The 22,949-nt window shown below is 41.9% G+C and overlaps 1 protein-coding gene across 2 annotated transcripts in view; it reads right to left on the reverse strand.

Moving 5' to 3' along the window:
- Positions 1–22,949, reverse strand: part of LOC125459522 (palmitoyltransferase ZDHHC13-like) — a 54,613-nt gene that overhangs the window by 2,685 nt on the left and 28,979 nt on the right. Inside the window, exons 13-16 of one of the 2 annotated variants that reach the window (XM_059652191.1) lie at positions 19,847–19,940; positions 11,321–11,404; positions 4,680–4,837; positions 2,857–2,951 (exon numbers count right to left, since the gene is read on the reverse strand). In XM_059652191.1, coding sequence (XP_059508174.1) covers positions 2,857–2,951; positions 4,680–4,837; positions 11,321–11,404; positions 19,847–19,940 — 431 coding nt within the window. The remainder of the gene's footprint in view (positions 1–2,856; positions 2,952–4,679; positions 4,838–11,320; positions 11,405–19,846; positions 19,941–22,949) is intronic. The other variant, XM_059652192.1, reaches the window with a different exon arrangement.

The raw sequence follows: 22,949 nt of genomic DNA on the forward strand, positions 1-22,949 counted from the left end.
CATTCATGAAATCCTTGTGTTCCATGACAACACATGGTCGCAATTTCAGTGGTTATAATCTGTGCCTACTGTGCCACATCCACAAAATTCAACCCTCTCATATACAATTCTGACATTTGCTCCTTGTTGGTGCTAAAAGATAAAATAAAACATCTGACTGGATATATAAAAACAGGGACCAGGATTCCCATAAATTCAATGGCAATTTTCAGAAATTTGAATGGGAACACTAACTTTCTCAACTATGTGACTAAATTATATCGAAGCACATTAAAAGTCTTGAACTAAATACACTGGCTTTTTTTTAAAAATAAGGATTACAGATTCATAGCAAAGCACTTTACAATTTCAAAATTGATGAGGTAGGACTAGTTGAGCACAAGCTGCGACATAAAGCCTGATGGGAGACTGGTACATACGGAACATTTACCTTGGGCCAAGACAGCCACCGAGGGTCAGCTGACCTCCAGTGACTTCTGCACACAGGATCAACTGCATACTGCCAGAAAGCTGTTAATGTTTAAATGGTCACAGTTGGGGTGCACTCAACTAAACAAGCAGACTCAAAACACATCAGTGGCATTTACATCTTCTATTGTTTGTCAACTTCCAGAAAACACAAACTTAATAAAATTGCAGACTTCTTGTTGATACATTCAATACGCGATACAAAAGTGCCTGCAGAAGTCATAAATTGGTGTTAAATGGGTCACCATGCTACAGCAATGGCATCTAACTTTAATTATCCTCGGAAGAGGTTAGAAGTATGGAACATATGGATGAAAATGACTACAGATAAAGGAGGATCAGGACAGAACATTCAGACAGCCCACAAACCAGGGATTCAAAACAAAAATGGAAAGTGCTGGAGAAACTCAGGTCTGGCAGCATCTGTGGAGAGAGGAAGGAAAAAAAATATTTAACATTACGGGTCAAGAGACCCTTCAAGGATCCAAGGATGTGAATTCTGTTCTTCTCCCCACAGATGTTGCCAGACCTGCTGAATTTCTCCATAAACTTCTGTTCTTTGAGAAGGTGACCAAACAGGTAGATGAGAGTAAACCGGTTGATGTGGTGTATCTGGATTTCAGCAAGGCGTTCGATAAGGTTCCCCACAGTAGGCTATTGTACAAAATGCGGAGGAATGGGATTGTGGGAGATATAGCAGTTTGGATTGGAAATTGGCTTGCTGAAAGAAGACAGAGGGTGGTAGTTGATGGGAAATGTTCATCCTGGAGTCCAGTTACTAGTGGTGTACTGCAAGGGTCGGTGTTGGGTCCACTGCTATTTGTCATTTTTATAAATGACCTGGATGAGGGCGTAGAAGGATGGGTTAGTAAATTTGCAGACGACACTAAAGGTCGGTGGAGTTGTGGATAGTGATGAAGGATGCTGTAGGTTACAGAGAGACATAAATAAGCTGCAGAGCTGGGCTGAGACATGGCAAATGGAGTTTAATGCAGACAAGTGTGAGGTGATGCACTTTGGTAGGAGTAACCGGAATGCAAAATACTGGGCTAATGGTAAGATTCTTCGTAGTGTAAATGAGCAGAGAGATCTCGGTGTTCATGTACACAGATCCTTGAAAGTTGCCACCCAGGTTGACAGGGCTGTTAAGAAGGCATACAGTGTTTTAGCTTTTATTCATAGAGGGATCGAGTTCCGGAACCAAGAGATTATGCTGCAGCTGTACAAAACTCTGGTGCGGCCGCACTTGGAGTATTGTGTACAGTTCTGGTCACCGCATTATAAAGGAGGATGTGGAAGCTTTGGAAAGGGTGCAGAGGAGATTTACTCGGATGTTGCCTGGTATGGAGGGAAGGTCTTAAGAGGAAAGGCTGAGGGACTTGAGGCTGTTTTCATTAGAGAGAAGAAGGTTGAGAGGTGACTTAATTGAAACATATAAAATAATCAGAGGGTTAGATAGGGTGGATAGGGAGAGCCTTTTTCCTAGGATGGTGACGGCGAGCACGAGGGGGCATAGCTTTAAATTGAGGGGTGAAAGATATAGGACAGATGTCAGAGGTAGTTTCTTTACTCAGAGAGTAGTAAGGGAATGTAACACTTTGCCTGCAACGGTAGTAGATTCACCAACTTTAGGTACATTTAAGTCGTCATTGGACAAGCATATGGACATACGTGGAATAGTGCAGGTTAGATGGGCTTCTGATTGGTATGGCAGCACGGCACAACATCGAGGGCCGAAGGGCCTGTACTGTGCTGTAATGTTCTATGTTCTATGTTTTGTTTACTTCAGATCTCCTACGTGTACAGTTCCTTGTTTTTGAAAAGGAGGTATTACTCCAGCTAGACTAAATATCAGCCAACTCAGGCAGGGCAAAAGGGTCTCATTCATTTTCACCCTAAAACATTGACCTCTGCAGAAACTTTACAATGATTTCACTTAGAAACCCGGAAACTTCCAGAGAACCAAGACAGAATCCCCAAGGTGTGCATCATGTACATCTTCAGGATTAAAATCTGCTTAAAAGATTACTTTGTGAATTTCAGCACATACGCTTAATGCACGCTTTATTTCTACAATCTATCCCTCGTTGATTGTGCGCTTGGGGGAATGAGGATGCTTTACCATGTTTACTTTTTGACGTGTGAATAACCTCCATTGTTTCTTCTGACTTAATATTTACTCAAAAGCCTGCATCATACTTGTCACTGAAAAATCACATACTCTAAAGGTTTAAAACATTCTCCCGCAAACACACATGGACAAAGGAGAGGTGAGATAGCACAAAAGTTATCGCGGCATCTTTCCCACACCACAATGAATATAAAAACAGAAAGGACTAGAATTGATTAATCCAGCTACAGTTAGGATTCCTTTAGCCAAATACTTACTTGAATGGATTTTGCTGAAGTCCACCGTGTCGACCATTGCGTGCACATTTGATCAGAGTGACCCTTTCACTCGTTGTTAGGCCCAAGCAGAAAATCTGGAAGAGGCAGAAGCACTTCTTAGTCTCTCAAATATTTTTGCACTCAGTCCTGTCTGTTTAAAATGAATGTTTATTCAGAATGATGACTCAGCCTTTCAATATTAGAGAAGTCCATTGACATGCATAACAGCAGTCATTACCCAGAACTTTCCATTGAATCAGATACTGCGTCAGCGGGTGAGCCAGAGCGGGTGGTGGGGGGGTGAGCGGGTCAGGCAGACAGTTGGAGGGCTGAGTCAGGCAAACAGGGAGGTGGGTGAGGGAGTCAAGAAGCGAGAGAACACAAGTCCAACAGGCAGAAATAATTACTTATACAGCAATTGTACAGACTAATGAAATTAAACATGGTGCAGCTACACACTTAAAAGCTGGCTCTCAAATTTTCACATGCTGTTTTGTATTTTTTTGTTTATTTACACACTTTGAGATTTAATGTGACTATGATGAAGAAAAATGGGTCACATTTGAATGAAAGAGGGGAAAGGGCCTTTTTGTCTTCCAACTTTTTAGATTTCTTTGTGAATACATGACCACTTGGACACACTATCCCAGAGCTCTGTGCATGTTCCCATGCTGACCATATTTATGGTTGGGATAGACAAATTCTTCATCTCCCAGAGTACCGAAGGATTGGGGAAGACCTCCACCTACAGGACCTCTCTAGTTTAAAGATAGCAGTCTGACAAATGAACAAGAATAAGTTATCAATTGGAGAATGTGGGTCGGCATTGGCATGGAGGTAATGTCACTAGACTAGCAATGCAGAGGCCCTGTCTAATGCCTGAAGCAAACCTGGTGATGCCTGCATCTCAGGAATATAATAAATGTCTCTCAGTGCAATGGCTCCAAGAAGAATGCAACATTTTTACTGTTAGAAGAAAGATATGGCTGAGATTCTAGTGTTGATTTTCTGAATGCAATGATCAACAATAGGATAAAAACGAGCGCTGAGGCCAGTGTGATGATAGACTAATAAATTGATATTCTTTTTTGCAGCCAAATGAACATTACAGTCGGCTTGTGACTGGAACATACAGATGACAAGAGAAATTTAAAAAGCTAACCTCAAAGACTGTAAATCCACCCCAAAAAAGTGGGATACTTATGGTCACAAGAAATCCTGTACCAGTATGTGAAGGACACTGAAGAATTCCAATTAAATGTTACTGAATGTACTCATTAATTTAAAAACAGACCTGAAGGCACAGACAACTGTTAAATCTCTCCTAGTAATAGCTGATATTTTGCCAAACACACTGGGCCATTTAGATTTGACTGTACTTAAAGATTTAAAGATCAAAGGTGGGACACATGTTTTCAGTGTCAAAACAGACTACTGCCATGGGCATCAATTATTACCATTTGAACAGATAGTTTGCCAAACTTAATGTTATGTCTTAATGAAGCGTAAAACATCAAATCACTGAAAAATATTAATCACATCTTAATCACAACAGGGGAAACCAGAAATTAATTCATTTGATTGTACAGCTACAATTCTTAAAATGCAAAAATGGTTGCATTGGAATGCTTTCATGAATGTATGTCATATGACATATTAATACATGTCAAGAATTTTGATCTAACATTCGGCAAGGGGTTAATTCCCGAAATATCGCCCACTTTTCTCAAGTATTTCAAAAGCATCTCAAGAAAGGACAAATTATTGAACCTTCATATTGCACAAATTTAATTCCATGTCAAATCCAATGTTACTATCTTTACCTGATAGAGCTGGTTTAATAAGAGGAATGTCACCCATGAAGAATGGAACACCACAAGAAGAAAAATCCATATTATCCATGGAGAGCATGAAATTATTTCGGTCAGGAATATCCACAGTCCATCCTTCTCATAGCTAGTCGAACAGTGTATGGACCAGTCTACAACAGTAAAACAGTACATGGTTATTTCTTAAAATGCTTGCAGACAAGTATTCTGTACAACCAAGCCTTGACTCAGTAATCAAATTTTAATTATTAGTTGGCGAGACTTAATCATCAGCATTTCATGTCTATTTCCAAACTGAGCTGCATTGTCCCTCAAGGGTTTTTTGCTTCCAGGAGGACAAGTAGTTAAGAGAGCTCATATTAGGGTTAGATAATGCACAGTCAGCGTGATCACAAACAGCTTCTTCTGGCAAAATCAACTTAAATATGCAGTCTCAAACTTTAAACACACTCCAGCACACTAGCACTGTACGCTAGAAAAATCCATGCAAATTACAAGTTCAAATGAAATATAATATAACACGAACAGTTGCAGATTCTGGAGATCTGAAACAAACAAAAACAGAAGTTGCTGGAGAAACTGAGCGGGTCTAGCAGCATCTGTGAAGAGAAAACAGTGAACATTTCCAGTCCAGTGAGGACTTGAAATATTGAATCTGTTTCTCTCAACAGATGCTGCCAGACTTGCTGAGTTTCTCCAGATTAGGAACAGGAGATTGTTATTTATTGGCAAAATGGAGGTGCTGATCCCTAAAATTCTCCTCATCCTCAATGGTGGGGAATCCCAACACATCAGTGCAAACAAAACGGAATGATTTGCAACTATCTTCAACCAAAAGTGCTGAGTGGATGATCCACCTCAGAGATCTGTCCTGAGGTCCCCAGCATCACAGTGTCAATCTTCAGTCAAATTGATTAATTTCATGTGAAACCAAGAAACGGCAGAAGAGAATGGATGCAAAGATTGATCCATATCCCAGATGTATTGTTAAAGAATAACACTCCTGAACAAAAACAACGTTTCTGGAAAAGCTCAGCAGGTCTGGCAGCATCTATGAGGGAGAAAACAAAGTTAACATTTCAGGTCCGGTGACCCTTCCTCAGAACACTTCTGAACTAGCTACGCTCTCAGTCAACCAGCTTCAAAACAGCTATAATGCAGAATATTTCATCAGGTGTGCTCTGTCCAAAACAAGCAAAAATAATCCAATTACTACTTCAGACATCTCTCAATTATCAGCAAAGTGATAGTGCTTTTCCTATCATGTTGCACTCACATAGCAATAATCTGCCCACTGATGCACATCTTTGGAATTCTTCATAATCTTGGTCCAAATATGGGCTAATGGGCTGAATACGGCATCAAGAAACCTTAGCAAATATAGTCAGCAGGAAGCAAGAGGAAACTCTGTTGATCGCAGTCATACACTGCACAAAAAATGACAATTATGCACGCTGAAGTCATCCGCGTGAGCCAAGGATATCACTGCAGAAGAAGCTCAGAATAGTGTCCACAGCCCTTCAGCTGCTTCATAAGACCTGAAGCAATCTGTGCTCATATGCATCAAAATCTGAACAACATTCAGACTTTGGTTAACAGTTGAGATAGGAGTTGGTTGACGGAGGAATGGAAATGCTCTCTTAACTTGGTAGGACAATAAAAAACATTGCTAAAAAGAGAAACAAAATCAAAGAACTTTAGAGTCACAGGGCCTGTCTCTGTGCTGTAGGCTCTTTGGCTGAAGCTGGTCCATGCTGAACACATTCACCCCATTTCCCTGCACTCCTAAACCTTTTCATTCCACGTATTCGCCCAAACACCTTTTAAATGTTGGTAATATACCCACCTCAACCACTTCTGCTGGTAGCTCATTCCATATGCATATCACCCTCTGTGTAGAATGGTTGCCCCTCAGGTTCCCATTTATTCTTTCCCCTCTTGCCTTAAACTGATGCCATCTAGTCCTCATTCCCTCAGCCTCGGGAAAAAGACTGAGGCATTCACCTGATCCATGTCTTTCATGATGTTATACACTAAGAGATCCCCACTCAGTTTCCTACGATCTAAAGAAAACAAGTCCTAGCTTGTCCAATCTCTCCCAATAACTCAGTTCCTCGAGTCCTGGCAACATCCCTTTAAATATATTTTGCACTCTTTCCAGTTTAATAACAGCCTTCCAATAGCAAGGTGACCAAAACTGAACACAATGCTCCAAGTGCAGTCTCACTAACGTCCTGTACAGCTGCAACATAACTTCCCAACTTCTACACTCAATGCCCTGACTGGTGAAGGCCAGTGTTCCAGAAGCCTTCTTCACTACCCTGTTTACCTATGACTCCATTTTCAGAGAACCAAGGACATGAACTCCAAGGTCCTTCTGTTCCACTACACTCCTTAAAGCCCTGCCATACACTATTAAACTCCTACCTTGATTTGACTTTCCAAATGCCACACGTCACACTTATCTATATTAAAATCCATTTGCCATTTCTCAGAAAACATCCCCAGGTGATCAAGTTTGTGCTGTAATTTCTGATAACCTTCCTCACTATTCACGATACTACCTATTTTAGTGTCATCTGCAAGCTTACTAATCATGCCTTGTACATTCCTCATCCAAATCATTGATATAAATAACAAACAGCAATGAGCCCAGCACTGACCCCTGAGGCACACCACTAGTCGTAGGCCTCCAGTCCAACAAGCAGCCTTCCACTGTTACCCTCTGCTTCCTACCATCAGGCCAATTGTGTATTCAATTTGCTAGCTCTCCCTGGATTCCGTGTGATCTAACCTTCCAGAGAAGCTATTAAAGGCCTTAGTGAAATCCATACTGCCCTCCCCTCAACCACCTCCTGGTCACTTCACCAAGAACTCTAACAAATTTTAGAGGCATATCTCCCATGCACAAAGCCATGCTGACTACCCCTAATCAAAACCTGTCTTTTTATATGCATGTATATCTTATTCCTCAGAATCTTCTCAAGTAACTTACCTACCACAGATGTTGGGCTTACTGGTGTATAATTTCCAGGTTTTTCTTTGCAGCCCTTCTTGAATAAGGGCACAACTTTCACTCCCTCCAGTCTTCCAGGACCTCACCCATGGCTAATAATTATGCAAATATAAAACAAGGGCCCCCACAATTCCTTTTCTAGGTTCTTGAATACATCTGATCTGGACCAGGAAATTTATCCACTTTCATACATTCTAATACTTCCAACACTTCCACTACTGTGATATGGACTGTCGCAAAGATATTGCCATTAACTTCCCCTAGTTCCCAAGTCTTCATGTCTTTTTCCACAGTCAACATAATGAGAAATATTCATTGAGGACCTTGCCCATCTCCTGCAGTCCTGCAGATACATATCCACTTTGGTCCTTGAGGGATCCTACTGTCTTCACTGGTTAAAATTGTATCAGAGATAATGGGAACTGCAGATGCTGGAGAATCCAAGATAATAAAATGTGAGGCTGGATGAACACAGCAGGCCAAGCAGCATCTCAGGACCACAAAAGCTGATGTTTCGGGTCTAGGCCCGAAACGTCAGCTTTTGTGCTCCTGAGATGCTGCTTGGCCTGCTGTGTTCATCCAGCCTCACATTTTATTATCTTGTCTTCACTGGTTATTCATTTTCTTTTAATATACTTACAGAATCTCTTTGGATTCACCCTAATCTTCTCAGCCAAAGCCAACTCGTGTCCCATTTTTGCCCCCCTGATTTCCTTCTTTCCTTCCTGTATCTCCCATATACCTCCAGGGATTCCCTTGTTCCCAACTGCCCGTTCCTGAGCCATGCCTCCTTTTCTCTGGTCAAAGCCTCAATAACTTGACAGCCAGAGTTCCCTATTCCTGCCAACCTTGCCCTTCACCCTCAAAGGAACATACAGACGTTATAGACATTTGGGGCCGGCACGGTGGCTCAGTGGTTAGCACTGCAGCCTCACAGCAGCAGGGACCCGGGTTCAATTCCACCCTCAGGCGACTGTCTGTGTGGAGTTTGCACATTCTCCCTGTGCCAGAGTGGGTTTCCTCCAGGTGCTCCGGTTTCCCCCCACAAAGATGTGCAGGCTGGGTGGATTGGCCATGCTAAATTGTCCATAGAGTTCAGGGATGTGTAGATTAGGTGGGTTATAGGGGGATGGGTCTGGGTGGGATGCTCCGAGGGTCGGTGTGGCCTTGTTGGGCCGAAGGGCCTGTTTCCAAACTGTAGGGATTCTATGAAAAAGAAGTGATAACTAGAATTCAAAAGCCTCCCACTTGCCAGAGACCCCTTTGTCGGCAAACAGCTCTGATCAGCTCCTGCAAGCTCCTGTCTAATTCCATCAAAATTCGCCTTGCTCCAATTTAGAACTTGAACCTGTCGATCAGTGTTGTCCTTCTCTGTAACTTTTAAAAATTAATAGAACTATGGTCACGAGTCCCAAGTACTCCCCCACTGTCATCTCAGCCACCTGTTCTGCCCTATTTCCTAAAAATTAGATTGAGTTTTGCCCCTTCCTGAGTAGACAATAGGTGCTGGAGTAGGCCATTTGGCCCTTCGAGCCAGCACCACCATTCATTATGATCATGGCTGATCATCCACAATCAGTATCCTGTTCCTGCCTTATCCCCATAACCCTTGATTCCACTATCTTTAAGAGCTCTGTCTACCTCTTTCTTGAAAGCATCCAGAGAGTTGGCCTCCACTGCCTTCTGGGGCACAGCATTCCATATATCCACCACTCTCTGGGTGAAGAAGTTTTTCCTCAACTCTGTTCTAAATGGCCTACCCCTTATTTTTAAACTGTGTCCTCTGGTCCTGGGCTCACCCATCAGTGGAAACATGCTTCCTGCCTCCACAGTGTCTAATCCCTTAATAATCTTATACGTCTCAATAGGGCTCAATATGTCACGTACAGCCTTTTATATACTGCTTGAGGAAACTTTCCTGAATACATTTAACAAACTCTACCCCATCTAAGCCCTTAACACTAGGCTATGCCCAGTCTATGCTAGGAAAATTAAACTCTCCCACTGTGACAACCCTATCGCTCCTGCAAATCTCTACAATCTACCAGCGTACTTGTTCCTCTAATTCCCATCGACTATTTGGGGACCTATTGTATAACTCCAGTAACTTCACCATCCAATTCTTATTTCTTAGCTCCATCCACAAAGCCTCACTGGATGATCCCTCAGTTATTTCTTCTGATTAGTGCTGTGATACTCCCCTTAATGGAAAATACAACTCCCCATCCCCTCTTTCCACCATCTGTCCTGCCTAAAGCATCTGCGTCCTGCTAACTTAAGCTGTCAGTCCTGTCCTCCCTTAGCCATCTTTTTGTAAAGGCTATAATTTTGCAGCCCCACATACCTATCAATGCCCTGAGTTCAGCAGACTTGCCTTTTTTGTCTTTAGTCATTAAAGGGATGAGGACATTGCCGGCCAGGCAGCATTTACTGTCCATCCCTAATTTCCCAAAGGTGAGGGAGAAGACCAGGTGAGGATGGCAGTTTCCTTCCATAAAAGGAGATTAGTGAACCAGTTGGGTTTTTCTGACAATCAACAATGGATTCATGGTTATCAAAAGACCCTTAATTCCAAATTTTATTGAATTCAAATTCCACCATCTGCCAGGGTATATGAACCTGGTCTCTGAATAACAGTCCAGTGATAATACCACTAGGCCAGTGCCTCCCCCGTCAGCCCTCTGACATTGGAATAGAGGCAATTTAATCCAACAGGCATTCCTTGCTCCCTGTCCTGTTCCAGCCTAACCTCTCTCCTGAACTTGCTATTTCTGATTACTGTATCTCCTTCCAACCTCGCTGTGGCCTCCCTGCTGTCACCACGCTCCCCCCACCTGCCCCTGGAACCAATACTTTAGCAATGCATATCCTCCAGTTCTTACCCTCAGTAACACGCGGCACTAGAAGTAATCTGGAGATTATCATTGTCAAGGTCCTGGCTTTTAAACTTTTCCCTGCCTCTCTATAATCACTCCACAGGACCTCATCACTATTTCTACCCACGCATTTGTCTCAACAATCTTGTCTTGCACTCATCAGGCCTGATGCAAGAATCCAGGCTTAGAGAGGAAACAGCAATTTAGCTGTGGAACAGCTGATTGGTTGTAACATTCCATACAATGCACCCTTCTCATGGAGGAAAAGATCATGAAGACTGCCCAGGCCTGCTGCCTTTCTCATAGCAACATCCTGGCCAATTGGAGTCAATCTGACCAACCTGAGTTTTTTCAGATGATTGACAGTCAACAGATTCTGCTGTATCACCATGCTAAACATGTTCAAAAGATCATCACCATCTACATTCCGTATGAATTAGTGTTCCCTTTCTGACTAGATTCTTGCATGTTTGTCCCGTTGAGTGCCACATGGAATGCTTTCACTTTTACATTTAAATGAGTGGCACATCATCAAGACAGCACAGGATCACCTGAATACAATAATTCTGACACTGTGCCACTGACAGAAAAATTAATTTTCACAATTTAAAGTTTTCTGTTTGCCTTTTGCACAACTATATGACAATTAGCACTTAATCACACTGCATGAGATTTGAATTGAGTATTTTGAAAGCCGCATTATATTAATTAGAAAAAAAGGATAGTTGAAGAAAGTCACTTACACACAACAGTTCCATAGCCCATCCACACAACTACTGTAAACAGGAAAAACAGGAAGCTCACAAAATACCGATGATTCAATGCGCCTGTGTAAAAAGAATGAAACCTGTGGTGAAAGAACTCAAAACAAACAATTTAGATATTAACTTTAAGCAGTTTTCTACTGATTAATATTGCTCAGCAATCATTATAGCAGATAGCCTTCCTGTCCTTCTACAATCTTCAACATTTGTGAGGGGTAGGTCATGCCTTACAAACCTTATCGAGTTTTTTGAGGATGTGACTAGTAAGGTTGATGAGGGTCAAGCTGTGGATGTGGTGTATATGGACTTCAGTAAGGCATTTGATAAGGTTCCCCATGGAAGGCTCATTCAGAAGGTCAGGAGGAATGGGATACAGGGGAACTTAGCTGCTTGGATACAGAATTGGCTGGCCAACAGAAGACAGCGAGTGGTAGTAGAAGGAAAATATTCTGCCTGGAAGTCAGTGGTGAGTGGGGTTCCACAGGGCTCTGTCCTTGGGCCTCTACTGTTTGTAATTTTTATTAATGACTTGGACGAGGGAATTGAAGGATGGGTCAGCAAGTTTGCAGACGACACAAAGGTCGGAGGTGTCGTTGACAGTGTAGAGGGCTGTTGTAGGCTGCAGCGGGACATTGACAGGATGCAGAGATGGGCTGAGAGGTGGCAGATGGAGTTCAACCTGGATAAATGCGAGGTGATGCATTTTGGAAGGTCGAATTTGAAAGCTGAGTACAGGATTAAGGATAGGATTCTTGGCAGCGTGGAGGAACAGAGGGATCTTGGTGTGCAGATACATAGATCCCTTAAAATGGCCACCCAAGTGGACAGGGTTGTTAAGAAAGCATATGGTGTTTTGGCTTTCATTAACAGGGGGATTGAGTTTAAGAGTCGTGAGATCTTGTTGCAGCTCTATAAAACTTTGGTTAGACCGCACTTGGAATACTGCGTCCAGTTCTGGGCGCCCTATTATAGGAAAGATGTGGATGCTTTGGAGAGGGTTCAGAGGAGGTTTACCAGGATGCTGCCTGGACTGGAGGGCTTATCTTATGAAGAGAGGTTGACTGAGCTCGGTCTCTTTTCATTGGAGAAAAGGAGGAGGAGAGGGGACCTAATTGAGGTATACAAGATAATGAGAGGCATAGATAGAGTCGATAGCCAGAGACTATTTCCCAGGGCAGAAATGGCTAGCACGAGGGGTCATAGTTTTAAGCTGGTTGGTGGAAAGTATAGAGGGGATGTCAGAGGCAGGTTCTTTACGCAGAGAGTTGTGAGAGCATGGAATGCGTTGCCAGCAGCAGTTGTGGAAGCAAGGTCATTGGGGTCATTTAAGAGACTGCTGGACATGCATATGGTCACAGAAATTTGAGGGTGCATCCATGAGGATCAATGGTCGGCACAACATTGTGGGCTGAAGGGCCTGTTCTGTGCTGTACTGTTCTATGTTCTATGTTCTAAGTAGAAATGAGTTCCAGTTCATCAGGCACTGGCACCAGCATAGGAAAAGTGAAACTTACACTGTTAGGACAGTCTTGACATGAACCATTATGAACTATAACAGAACTAGCACTCCAGTGAGTCACTTAAGTGGGAAGTCGAGTGGGTTTTAAATTAAATGGTGGAGGCATGGCATCAAATTTGGGAAGATGTGGGAAGTTAACAAGGTGAGGCAAGGCAAGAAAAAAGGTGCGAGTATGGGAAATGGAAATGGAAAACAGCCATGATAGGAAGGTAATAAAGTGTGAAGCTGGATGAACAAAGCAGGCCAAGCAGCATCTCAGGAGCACAAAAGCTGACGTTTCGGGCCTAGACCCTTCATCAGAGAGCATCTGATGAAGGGTCTAAGCCCGAAACGTCAGCTTTTGTGCTCCTGAGATGCTGCTTGGCCTGCTTTGTTCATCCAGCTTCACACTTTATTATCTTGGATTCTTCAGCATCTGCAGTTCCCATTATCTCTATCCATGATAGGAAGGGTTTAATTTACAAATCAAAGAGTAACCAAAAGATAAAGCTGGAGATTACAAAACAATAAGGATAAAATTAACCGCTCTGAATTTGAATGCACCTTGCATTGAAAACAAAACAGATAAACAAACAACACAAACAGAATTCAAAAAGTACAATCTGATAGCCACTACAGAGAAATGGCTGCAGAATCACAAATTATTAAAAGGTACATGACATTTAGGAAGGACAGAAAGCCAGGAAAAAGTGGGGTTGGCGGGGGGGGGGGGGGGGGTCTGTTATTTCATGATGGTATTAGCACAATAATGTGATGTGATATGACTTAAATTAAGGAAACCAGAACGTAGAAGCACTGAATGTGCTTAAGAAATAGTTGGAGTTCTCTCAAAAATCATGGAGGATGTTAATCCATATACCTAGTAGAAAAATCAGATCGGCAAAGGTATCCTACATGTGGAGTTCATCGAATTTTATTGGGATTGTTTCCAAGAAGAACATGTTCTGAAGCCAGAAAGCAGGCTATACCCAATGTGGTATAGTACAATGAGATAAGATTAACTAATGACTTCTTAGGAACGGCATGCCAAAGGAGCAGTGACCATAATATGATTGAATTCTACAATTTAGCCTGAAGGAGAGATGAATGTGCCCAATACTAATACTTACGCTTGAACAGCAGCAGCTGTAATGGAATGAAAACAGAGCTACCCTAAAGTGAGCTTGTAAATTAGGTTAAGGGATAGATCAACAGATACAGTGGCAGGTATCCAAGGGAATATACAAAATAGATACGTTTAGCAAAAGTTCCAAAGGGAGGCCCCACCATCTGTGGTTAATTAAAACATTTGAAGATGGTACCAAATTTTTAAAAATACATAATAATGTAAAGACGTGTCGCAGATCAGAAGATCGCAGGGTATTAAAAAACTGCAAAGAATAATTTAAGTGAAAAAAAGGGAAAAGTTAAAGTACAACAGGAATCTAGTCAGAAATGCAAAAAAAAGTAGGAAGACTATCTGTAGGTGTGAAGATGAGCTTTGGTAAGACACAAAGTCAGTCTGGGGAATTACTGATGGAAAATAAGAAGGAGACAGATGAACTCAAGAGATGTTTTACTTTAGCTTTCACTATACAGGGTATAAGTGATATCCTAGAAATAGCTGCAACCAATGAAATGGCAGTCTGGAGGAACAGAGGGATCTTGGTGTGCAGATACATAGATCCCTTAAAATGGCCACCCAAGTGGACAGGGTTGTTAAGAAAGCATATGGTGTTTTGGCTTTCATTAGCAGGTGGATTGAGTTGAAGAGTCGTGAGATCTTGTTGCAGCTCTACACAACTTTGGTTAGATCGCACTTGGAATACAGCGTCCAGTTCTGGTCGCCGTATTATAGGAAAGATGTGGATGCTTTGGAGAGGGTTCAGAGGAGGTTTACCAGGATGCTGCCTGGACTGGAAGGCTTATCTTATAAAGAGAGGTTGACTGAGCTCGGTCTCTTTTCATTGGAGAAAAGGAGGAGGAGAGGGGACCTAATTGAGGTATACAAGATAATGACAGGCATAGATAGAGTTGATAGCCAGAGGCTATTTCCCAGGGCAGAAATGGCTAGCACGAGGGGTCATAGTTTTAAGCTGGTTGGAGGAAAGTATAGAAGGGATGTCAGAGGCCGATTCTTTACACAGAGTTGAGAGAGCATGGAATGCGTTGCCAGCAGCAGTTGTGGATGCAAGGTCATTGGGGTCATTTAAGAGACTGCTGGACATGCATATGGTCACAGAAATTTGAGGGTGCATACATGAGGATCAATGGTCGGCACAACATTGTGGGCTGAAGGGCCTGTTCTGTGCTGTACTGTTCTATGTTCTATGTTCTAAATGGGAGGGAGGAAATCAAGAAATTTCCACTTCCACAGCAATTGGGATTTGTTACTGAGCAAGTTTTTGCAGCAATTGGTTGACAAGGCCCTAGGTCCTGACTGATTTCATCCTAAAGTCTTCCAAGAAATGGCTAATGTGATACTTAATGTATCCGTTTCAATTTTGCAAAATTCCCTAGATTCAGGGAATATCCCATCAGATTGGAAAATTGCAAGTCTAACATCTTTATTCAAAAAAGAGGGAGATAGGAAGCAGGAAACTACAGTTCAGTTAGCTTCACATCTATTGTAGGGAATGTGTTAGAAGCTGTCATTAAAGGCATATATCAGAGCACTTTGAACTTTTCCAAGTAATCAATCAGAATCAATGTGGTTTTGTGAAAGGGAAATCATTTTAACCTATTTATTGCAGTTTTTGAGCAAGTAAAATGCACTGTGGATAAAGGTAAGCCAGTGGTTCTATTGTACTTCAATTTCCAGATGGTATTTAGCAATGTTATTGCAAAAAATAAAAGATCATTGGGCAGAGCTGACTTTTTTGCACGAATAGAAGATTGGCTAGCTAACAGGACAAAGAGCAAGCATAAATGGGATATTTTCTGACTGACAAGGGTCATTAACAGGGCCACACATTTTACAGTTTATGGAAAATACTTGTATGAAGGGATCAAAATTAGGAGCTGCTAAATTTGCTGATCATACAAAGATAAGTAAGCTAATTATGCAGAGGACAAAAGAAGACTATAATTTAATATAGATACATAAAGCAACTCGGCAAACTCCAGCAAATGGTGTAGAATGAGAGAACACATGAAATTGCCCATATAATGGTGAGAGATTCAGGGTTCTGAAATAGGAGTATCTGATTGCCCTAGTGCATTAATCTCAAAATGTCAATATGCAAGTACAGTTATTAGGAAACCTAATAAAATGTTTTGTTTTTTGTGAGGGAAACAGAATACAACACAGAGATAGTAGGAACTGCCGATGCTGGAAAATCCAAGATAACAAGGTGTAGAGCTGGATGATCACAGTGGGCCAAGCAGCATCGCAGGAGCAGGAAAGCTGATGTTTTGGGTCTCGACCCTTCTTCACAGAATATCTGAAGAAGGGTCCAGGCCTGAAAGGTCAGCATTCCTGCTCTTCTGATGCTGCTTGGCCCACTGTGATCATCCAGCTCTACACCTTGTTATCTCAGAATACAAGACAGATTCTTTGGTTAAGAAAGACATTGGTAGAGACATAGAACATAGAACATAGAACAGTACAGCACAGAACAGGCCCTTCAGCCCACAATGTTGTGCCGACCATTGATCCTCATGTCTGCACCCTCAAATTTCTGTGACCATATGCATGTCCAGCAGTCTCTTAAATGACCCCAATGACTTTGCTTCCACAACTGCTGCTGGCAACGCATTCCATGCTCTCACAACTCTCTGTGTAAAGAACCGGCCTCTGACATCCCCTCTATACTTCCCACCAACCAACTTAAAACTATGACCCCTCGTGTTAGCCATTTCTGCCCTGGGAAATAGTCTCTGGCTATCAACTCTATCTATGCCTCTCATTATCTTTTGTGGGAGCTTTTACAGCCCCAACAGCGACTGAAAGTTAAACTAAAAATCCTCGTTCTGTTGGAGTTTGACCTCACTCATTTAGGCTGCTTCTATTGCCATCTTTAGAAAAACCCAAGGCATCACAAAAGAGTACTGTAGGATATTTGTTTCCTTATTTAAGGAAAGGTGTAAAGACTTTGGAAGCAAAGATCTGTGATACATTCTAGGAGTATGTATATGGAAAGGATGTTACTCTTCCAGGAGAATCATGAAATAAGGGGGTGTCCATTTACTACAGAGATAAGGAAAATTCTTTTCTCACAGAGGCTCCAGTCTGTTTTTAGAATCTATTCCTCAAAAGCTGATGAAAGGAGAGACCTTGAGTATTTTTAAGACAAAATTAGTTAGATTCTTAGAAAGCAAAGGTTATCATAGACAAGAATACGGAATGAGCCTATCAGTCATGAACTTACTGAATGGCAGACCAAGCTGAAAAGACAGTGACTTTCTCTTGCTCATAATTTATCCATGTAAATGCAAAATATTCAAAGTTCTGACAAAATATCAGACCTGTAACGTTAACTCTGTTTCTATCCACAAATGCTGCCTGACCTGTCGAGTATTTCCAACACTTTTTTTGTTATTATTTCAACATCCTTGGCATTTTGCTTTTGCAAAATTTCCAACTTAATTCGGGTAAAATGGAACTTATTCACTTGAGAAAAAGAACATTTGTCTTAACAAGGTCACAAGTCCAACACTTTTCAGTAGTAATACTAAAACTTGCTCGTTCCTACTGGAAGAATTTTGTTAGATCTTGGCATTGGAGCTGGATAGCACAGCACTTGGCCATGAAAGAGGGATCAACAGGTACAGTTCTACACTGTAGTACCAGTACTGCCATTTTACCAGCAATGCAACTGGTGAGCCATGCATGCTGGTAGGTGCAGCCGCACTTGGAGTACTGCGTACAGTTCTGGTCGCCACATGATAGGAAGGATGGGAAAGCATTGGAAAGGGTGCAGAGGAGATTTAGCAGGATGTTGCCTGGTATGGCGGGAAGGTCTTATGAGGAAAGGCTGAGGGACTTGAAGCTGTTTTCATGAGAGAGACAAAGATTAAGATGCGACTTAATAGTGACATACAAAATGATCAGAGGATTAGATAGCGTGGGCCGTGAGAGCCTTTTTCCTCGTATGGTGATGGCTAGCACAAGGGGACATAGCTTTAAATTGAGGGGTAATAGATAGAAGACAGATGTCAGAGGTAGGTTCTTTACTCGGAGAGTAATAAGAGCGTGGAATGCCCTGCGTGCAACAGTGGTAGACTCGCCAACTTCAAGGGCATTTAAATTGTCATTGGATAAATATATGGATGATAATGGAATAGGTTAGGTTGGGCGTCAGATTGGTTTCACAGGTTGGCGCAACATCGAGGGCCGAAGGGCCTGTACTGCGCTGTAATGTTCTATGATAATAATAAAGCTTAGGAGATGAATAACTAATCGCTGGTTTAAATAGAATATATTTTAAATCACCATATAGGAATGTGATTGCAGGCTATCACCCTTCATAGTGATTCACGTAATACTTTAGAACAAACTACATCACATTAAATGCAATTATTGGGAGGCGATGACCTAGTAGACTGTTAATCCATGTAATGTTACGGGAACTCAGGTTTGAATCCCACCACGGTAGCTGGTGAAATTTGAACTCAATAGGCATCTGAAATTAAGAATCTAATGATGACCATGAATCCATTTGTCGATTGTCAGAAAAGCCCACCTGGTTCACTAATGTCCTTCAGGGAAGAAAAACTGCCACCCTCACCTGGTCTGGCCTACATGTGACTCCAGGCCCACAGTAATGTGGTTGGATCCTAACTGCCCTCTGGGCAATTAGGGATGGGCAATAAATGCTGCCTAGCCAGCAACAACCTCATCCCATGAATGAATAAAGAAGAACAAATTTCAGAGATGACTTCCGAGACAAGCTTTTAGGTTGCATCAGGAGCAGCAAGAGAAAGCCGTTTAGGCTCAATTCCTCCTTACATTGGTGCTGGTCAAGAAAGTTGCAGCACAGTTGGTTCAAAAACTATATATATCCTATATTGTAGACGACCTCAACCTGCTCACTGCAAATTTTCTGGCAAAAGTGTGAACCCAAATATGGAACGAGAAGAGAGAGAAAATGATTAAGAACCTCATATTTCATATTGGACACTTCTATATAAAAAAGACCATGAAAACTTTCATACTCGTGTTACTGCTGGCGAAATCTGGCACATTGGCCTTAGAACATAGAACAATACAGCGCAGAATAGGCCCTTCGGCCCTCAATGTTGTGCCGACTTGTGAATTAATCTAAGCCCACCCCCTACACTATCCCATCATCATCCATATGCTGAAACAAGGACTGTTTAAATGCCCCTAATGTGGCTGAGTTAACTACATTGGCAGGCAGGGCATTCCACGCCCTTACCACTCTCTGAGTAAAGAACCTGCCTCTGACATCTGTCTAAAATCTACCACCCCTCAATTTGTAGCTATGCCCCCTCATATAAGCTGGCTTTATCATGCTCGGAAAAAGACTCTCACTGTCCACCCTCTCTAATCCTCTGATCATCTTGTGTGTCTCTATTAAGTCACCTCTTAGCATATTCTCCAAAAGCCTACCACACAGAACCTTATCAAAGGTATCCTTATCACGTAGAAGACTGAATACCATGGCTTATAGAAAGAACGCGCCTTATGAGAACTCTAACTTATATGCAAGCATGAATTAATGATAAAACGGAAGCCATAACTGAGAAAAATATGAAGAGTGACAGCTGATTAGGGAATATTGTTATGCAGCTCAAATGTTGAAGGAAAACTAAGCAGAAAACCAAGAGTAAAATGATTGGCCTTGATAGCTTACAAGATCACTGGAAGGGTTAGTGTGGTTAAATACACTGAGCTACCAAATGAAGATTTCATCACCTCATCACTAGCCCCTTTCTGAAAGTTTACAAGAGTTTTATTTAAACCATTTCCAAAATAAATTTGGATTTAGAAGCCTTTTTGCATGGTTGCCACCTTTACATATCCTCATGCAAAATAAACTTACCGATACACCTTGCAGTCCACAGGCAGTGGTGATCATACTTTACCACACAACAATCACAAACGACACAGTGCTTGGATCGGAGGGGTTTGCGGATCTGAAAGTCAACAAACATATCTTAACAAACCAATCTTTTCAAATCTCCAGATAACTACATTGCCAAGGTTTTCAGTTCAGGGGTGATAAGTTATATTGATGACAAAAAAATACAGTCATCTAATTTTAATGGAAGAGTGCAGGGGTCATACGTAAAAAGTGAGTGTAAACTTAATACAAAATAAAACAGGACTAATTGCATAGCATCCAACAAACAGTGCGTATAAGAATAATCACTGACAACCAATAGAAGAGACTAAAACCGTCTACAGTCCTGCCGCATCCTGATGTGACTGGTATTGGATATTTGATCACCTAATAGGAAGAGGTGGCTACACAGAAATCGCAATCCTTAACCACGAGGGAGCTCAGCACATCAGTCCAAAAGACAAAGCTGATACATTTAAGTCGATGATCCATCTTAGCCTCTTCCTGAAGTCTCTAGCATCAAATTTAATCTACTCCATGTAATATCAAGAACAGCTGAAAGTACTAATACTGCAAAAACTATGGGCACTGGCAACATTCTAGCAATAGCAGTGAGTACTTACGTTTATGAACTCGTGCGCCATTAGCCAAAGTGTTCTACCAAAGCTACAACACTTATTTACCGAGTAACGTGAAAATTTGCCCAGATAGGTCTTTTCCACAACAAGGCAGACAAATCCAACCTGCTCAATTATTAGCCTATCAGTTTTCTCTCAATCATCAGTAAAGAGATTGTTGATTGCAAAGAAAGGTTTGACTTCTGCTCAGACCACTCAGCTCCTGAGACTATTAAACCTTTGGTCCAACTACGGCCATAAGAACTGAACTCGAGGTGTACCGAGATTGACTGCCCTTGAAACCAAGACTGCATTTAATACAAAAACAGAAATTGCTGGAAAGGCTCAGCAGATCTGACAGAATTTGTGAAGAAAAATCAGAGTTAACAATTTCAGGTCCAGTGACCCTTCTTGCATTTGAAAGTTTGGCATCAATAAACTCTAGCAAAACTGCAGTTAATGAGAATCTGATGGGGAATCCTCTCTGCTCGTTGCAGTCATATCAAGCACAAGGGAAGATGGCTCTGATTACTACAGGTCATTTATCAGTGCAAAACCATCTCTCCAGGAGTTCCACAGGGGAGCATCCTAGACCCAAACATCTTCATCGATGATCTTTCTTCCATTATAACGTTAGAAGGATATTCACTGATGATTGCACAACATTCAGCTGCATTCACCGGTCTTCAGATGATAGAACTATTTGTGTCTGTATGCAGCAAGACCTGGACAATATCCAGGTTTGGGTTGACAAGTAAGAAAGTGAAGGTAAAGCTGCCATAGTCCGATCAAACCATAGGGCTGCTTTCTCATGAGAGACAGAGATGTCAGGTGGTGATTCAATCCAAGGATCACCATGCCTCAGGCGAAGGGAGAGGTTGAGATGGAGAGTAACCTCAGTCAGTGTGGGAATTCGACAAATGCCGTTGGCATTATTCTGGATCACAAACTGGCTGACCAGCCTACTGAGCTAACAAATCCCAAATATGTAAATAATGTCCGTCATACACAAGGGCTAGGCAATGGTCAGCTCAAAGAAGAGAGAGAAACTAACCATCACTCCACCTTCAAAGATATTACCATCATTGAATCACCCACTATCAACTTGTTGAGGTAATCATTGATCAAAAACTGAACTGGACCAGTTTCATAATCTATGGCTACACAAGCAGATCAAAAGCTTGGAATTCTGGGACAAGTAACTCACCTTCTGAATCCCCAAAGTCTGTCCAACATCTACAAGGCACAAGTTAGGAGTGTGACGGAATACTGCCCACTTGCCTGGATGGGTGCAGATCCAGCAACACCCAACAGGCTTGGCATTATCCAGGGCAGAAGAGCCTGCTTGACTGCACCCCAGCTACAACCTTGAACAATCACTCCCTCCACCACTGATGCACTTCATCTGCAAGGTGCACTACAGTAACTCACCAAAGCTCCCTGAATGCACATTCCAAACCGCTGACATTTAACTCTGACAAGGACAAAGGGAAACAAGGGAGCATTTCTGCCTGCAAGATGTTCTTTCAGTTGTTTTTCCATTCTGACTTGGAACCATAACCACCCTTCCTTCCAAGTCGCTGCACCAAAATCCTGGAACTCCCACCCTAACAGCATGTAGGGTTGTACTCATATCTAGTGGATTGCAATGGTTTAAGGCTGGCACTTCACAATCACCCTCTCGAGTTCAATATAGAATACACAATAAATGTTAGCAATACAGAACCCATGGATGAAGAAGAAAATCATATCTCTAAGAATCAGGAAGTGGATACAATTCAATAACATTAGACTTGCTGACAAAAATTAATGAACAGTTCAAAAAACAAGAGAACTGCAGATGTTGGAAGTCAGAAATTGCTGGAAATAGTCAACAGTTCCAGCAGCACCTGAAGAAGGGTCACTGGGCCTGAAACATTAACTCTGCCTCCTCTCCACAGATACTGCCAGATCAGCCCAGTTTTTCCTGCAATTTCTGATTTTACTTAACTATTATTATTTGAGATACAAATGATCATTTTACATATGTTTACTGTAGGTGAGATACAATGTATAGGAGTTGTGGCTGGCTTTGTTTTTCAAGGAAAATCACATCAACCGACAACAAATTTACAGGTTAATGCGGATGAGTCTGGCGTATTAAAATTGTTAAAACAGCAAAAACTTCAACCATTGAGCTTGCCAGAAGTATCTGCTGGTGAAGAATCCAGCTGATGCAATACATTGCCTCTTCAGGTGGCCACAGATTTCTCATCAGTGCAGCTTTTACCTTTTCAAGTCCACTGATGAATAGCTATACCATAGCTGACAGTGAAGGATAAACTATAGAGCATTTTTCAGGTCACATAACTTCTTCACTGCACGACAGTCTATGTGGGCATGGTATGCACGATGGATGATAAATCGACATACAAGCTTTGCTGCAAATGCTAATATTGAGTTAGTACAATGTTTCTTGATATGTG

The sequence above is a fragment of the Stegostoma tigrinum genome, chromosome 17, assembly GCF_030684315.1.
Source record: "Stegostoma tigrinum isolate sSteTig4 chromosome 17, sSteTig4.hap1, whole genome shotgun sequence".
Classification (NCBI taxonomy): Eukaryota; Metazoa; Chordata; class Chondrichthyes; order Orectolobiformes; family Stegostomatidae; genus Stegostoma; species Stegostoma tigrinum.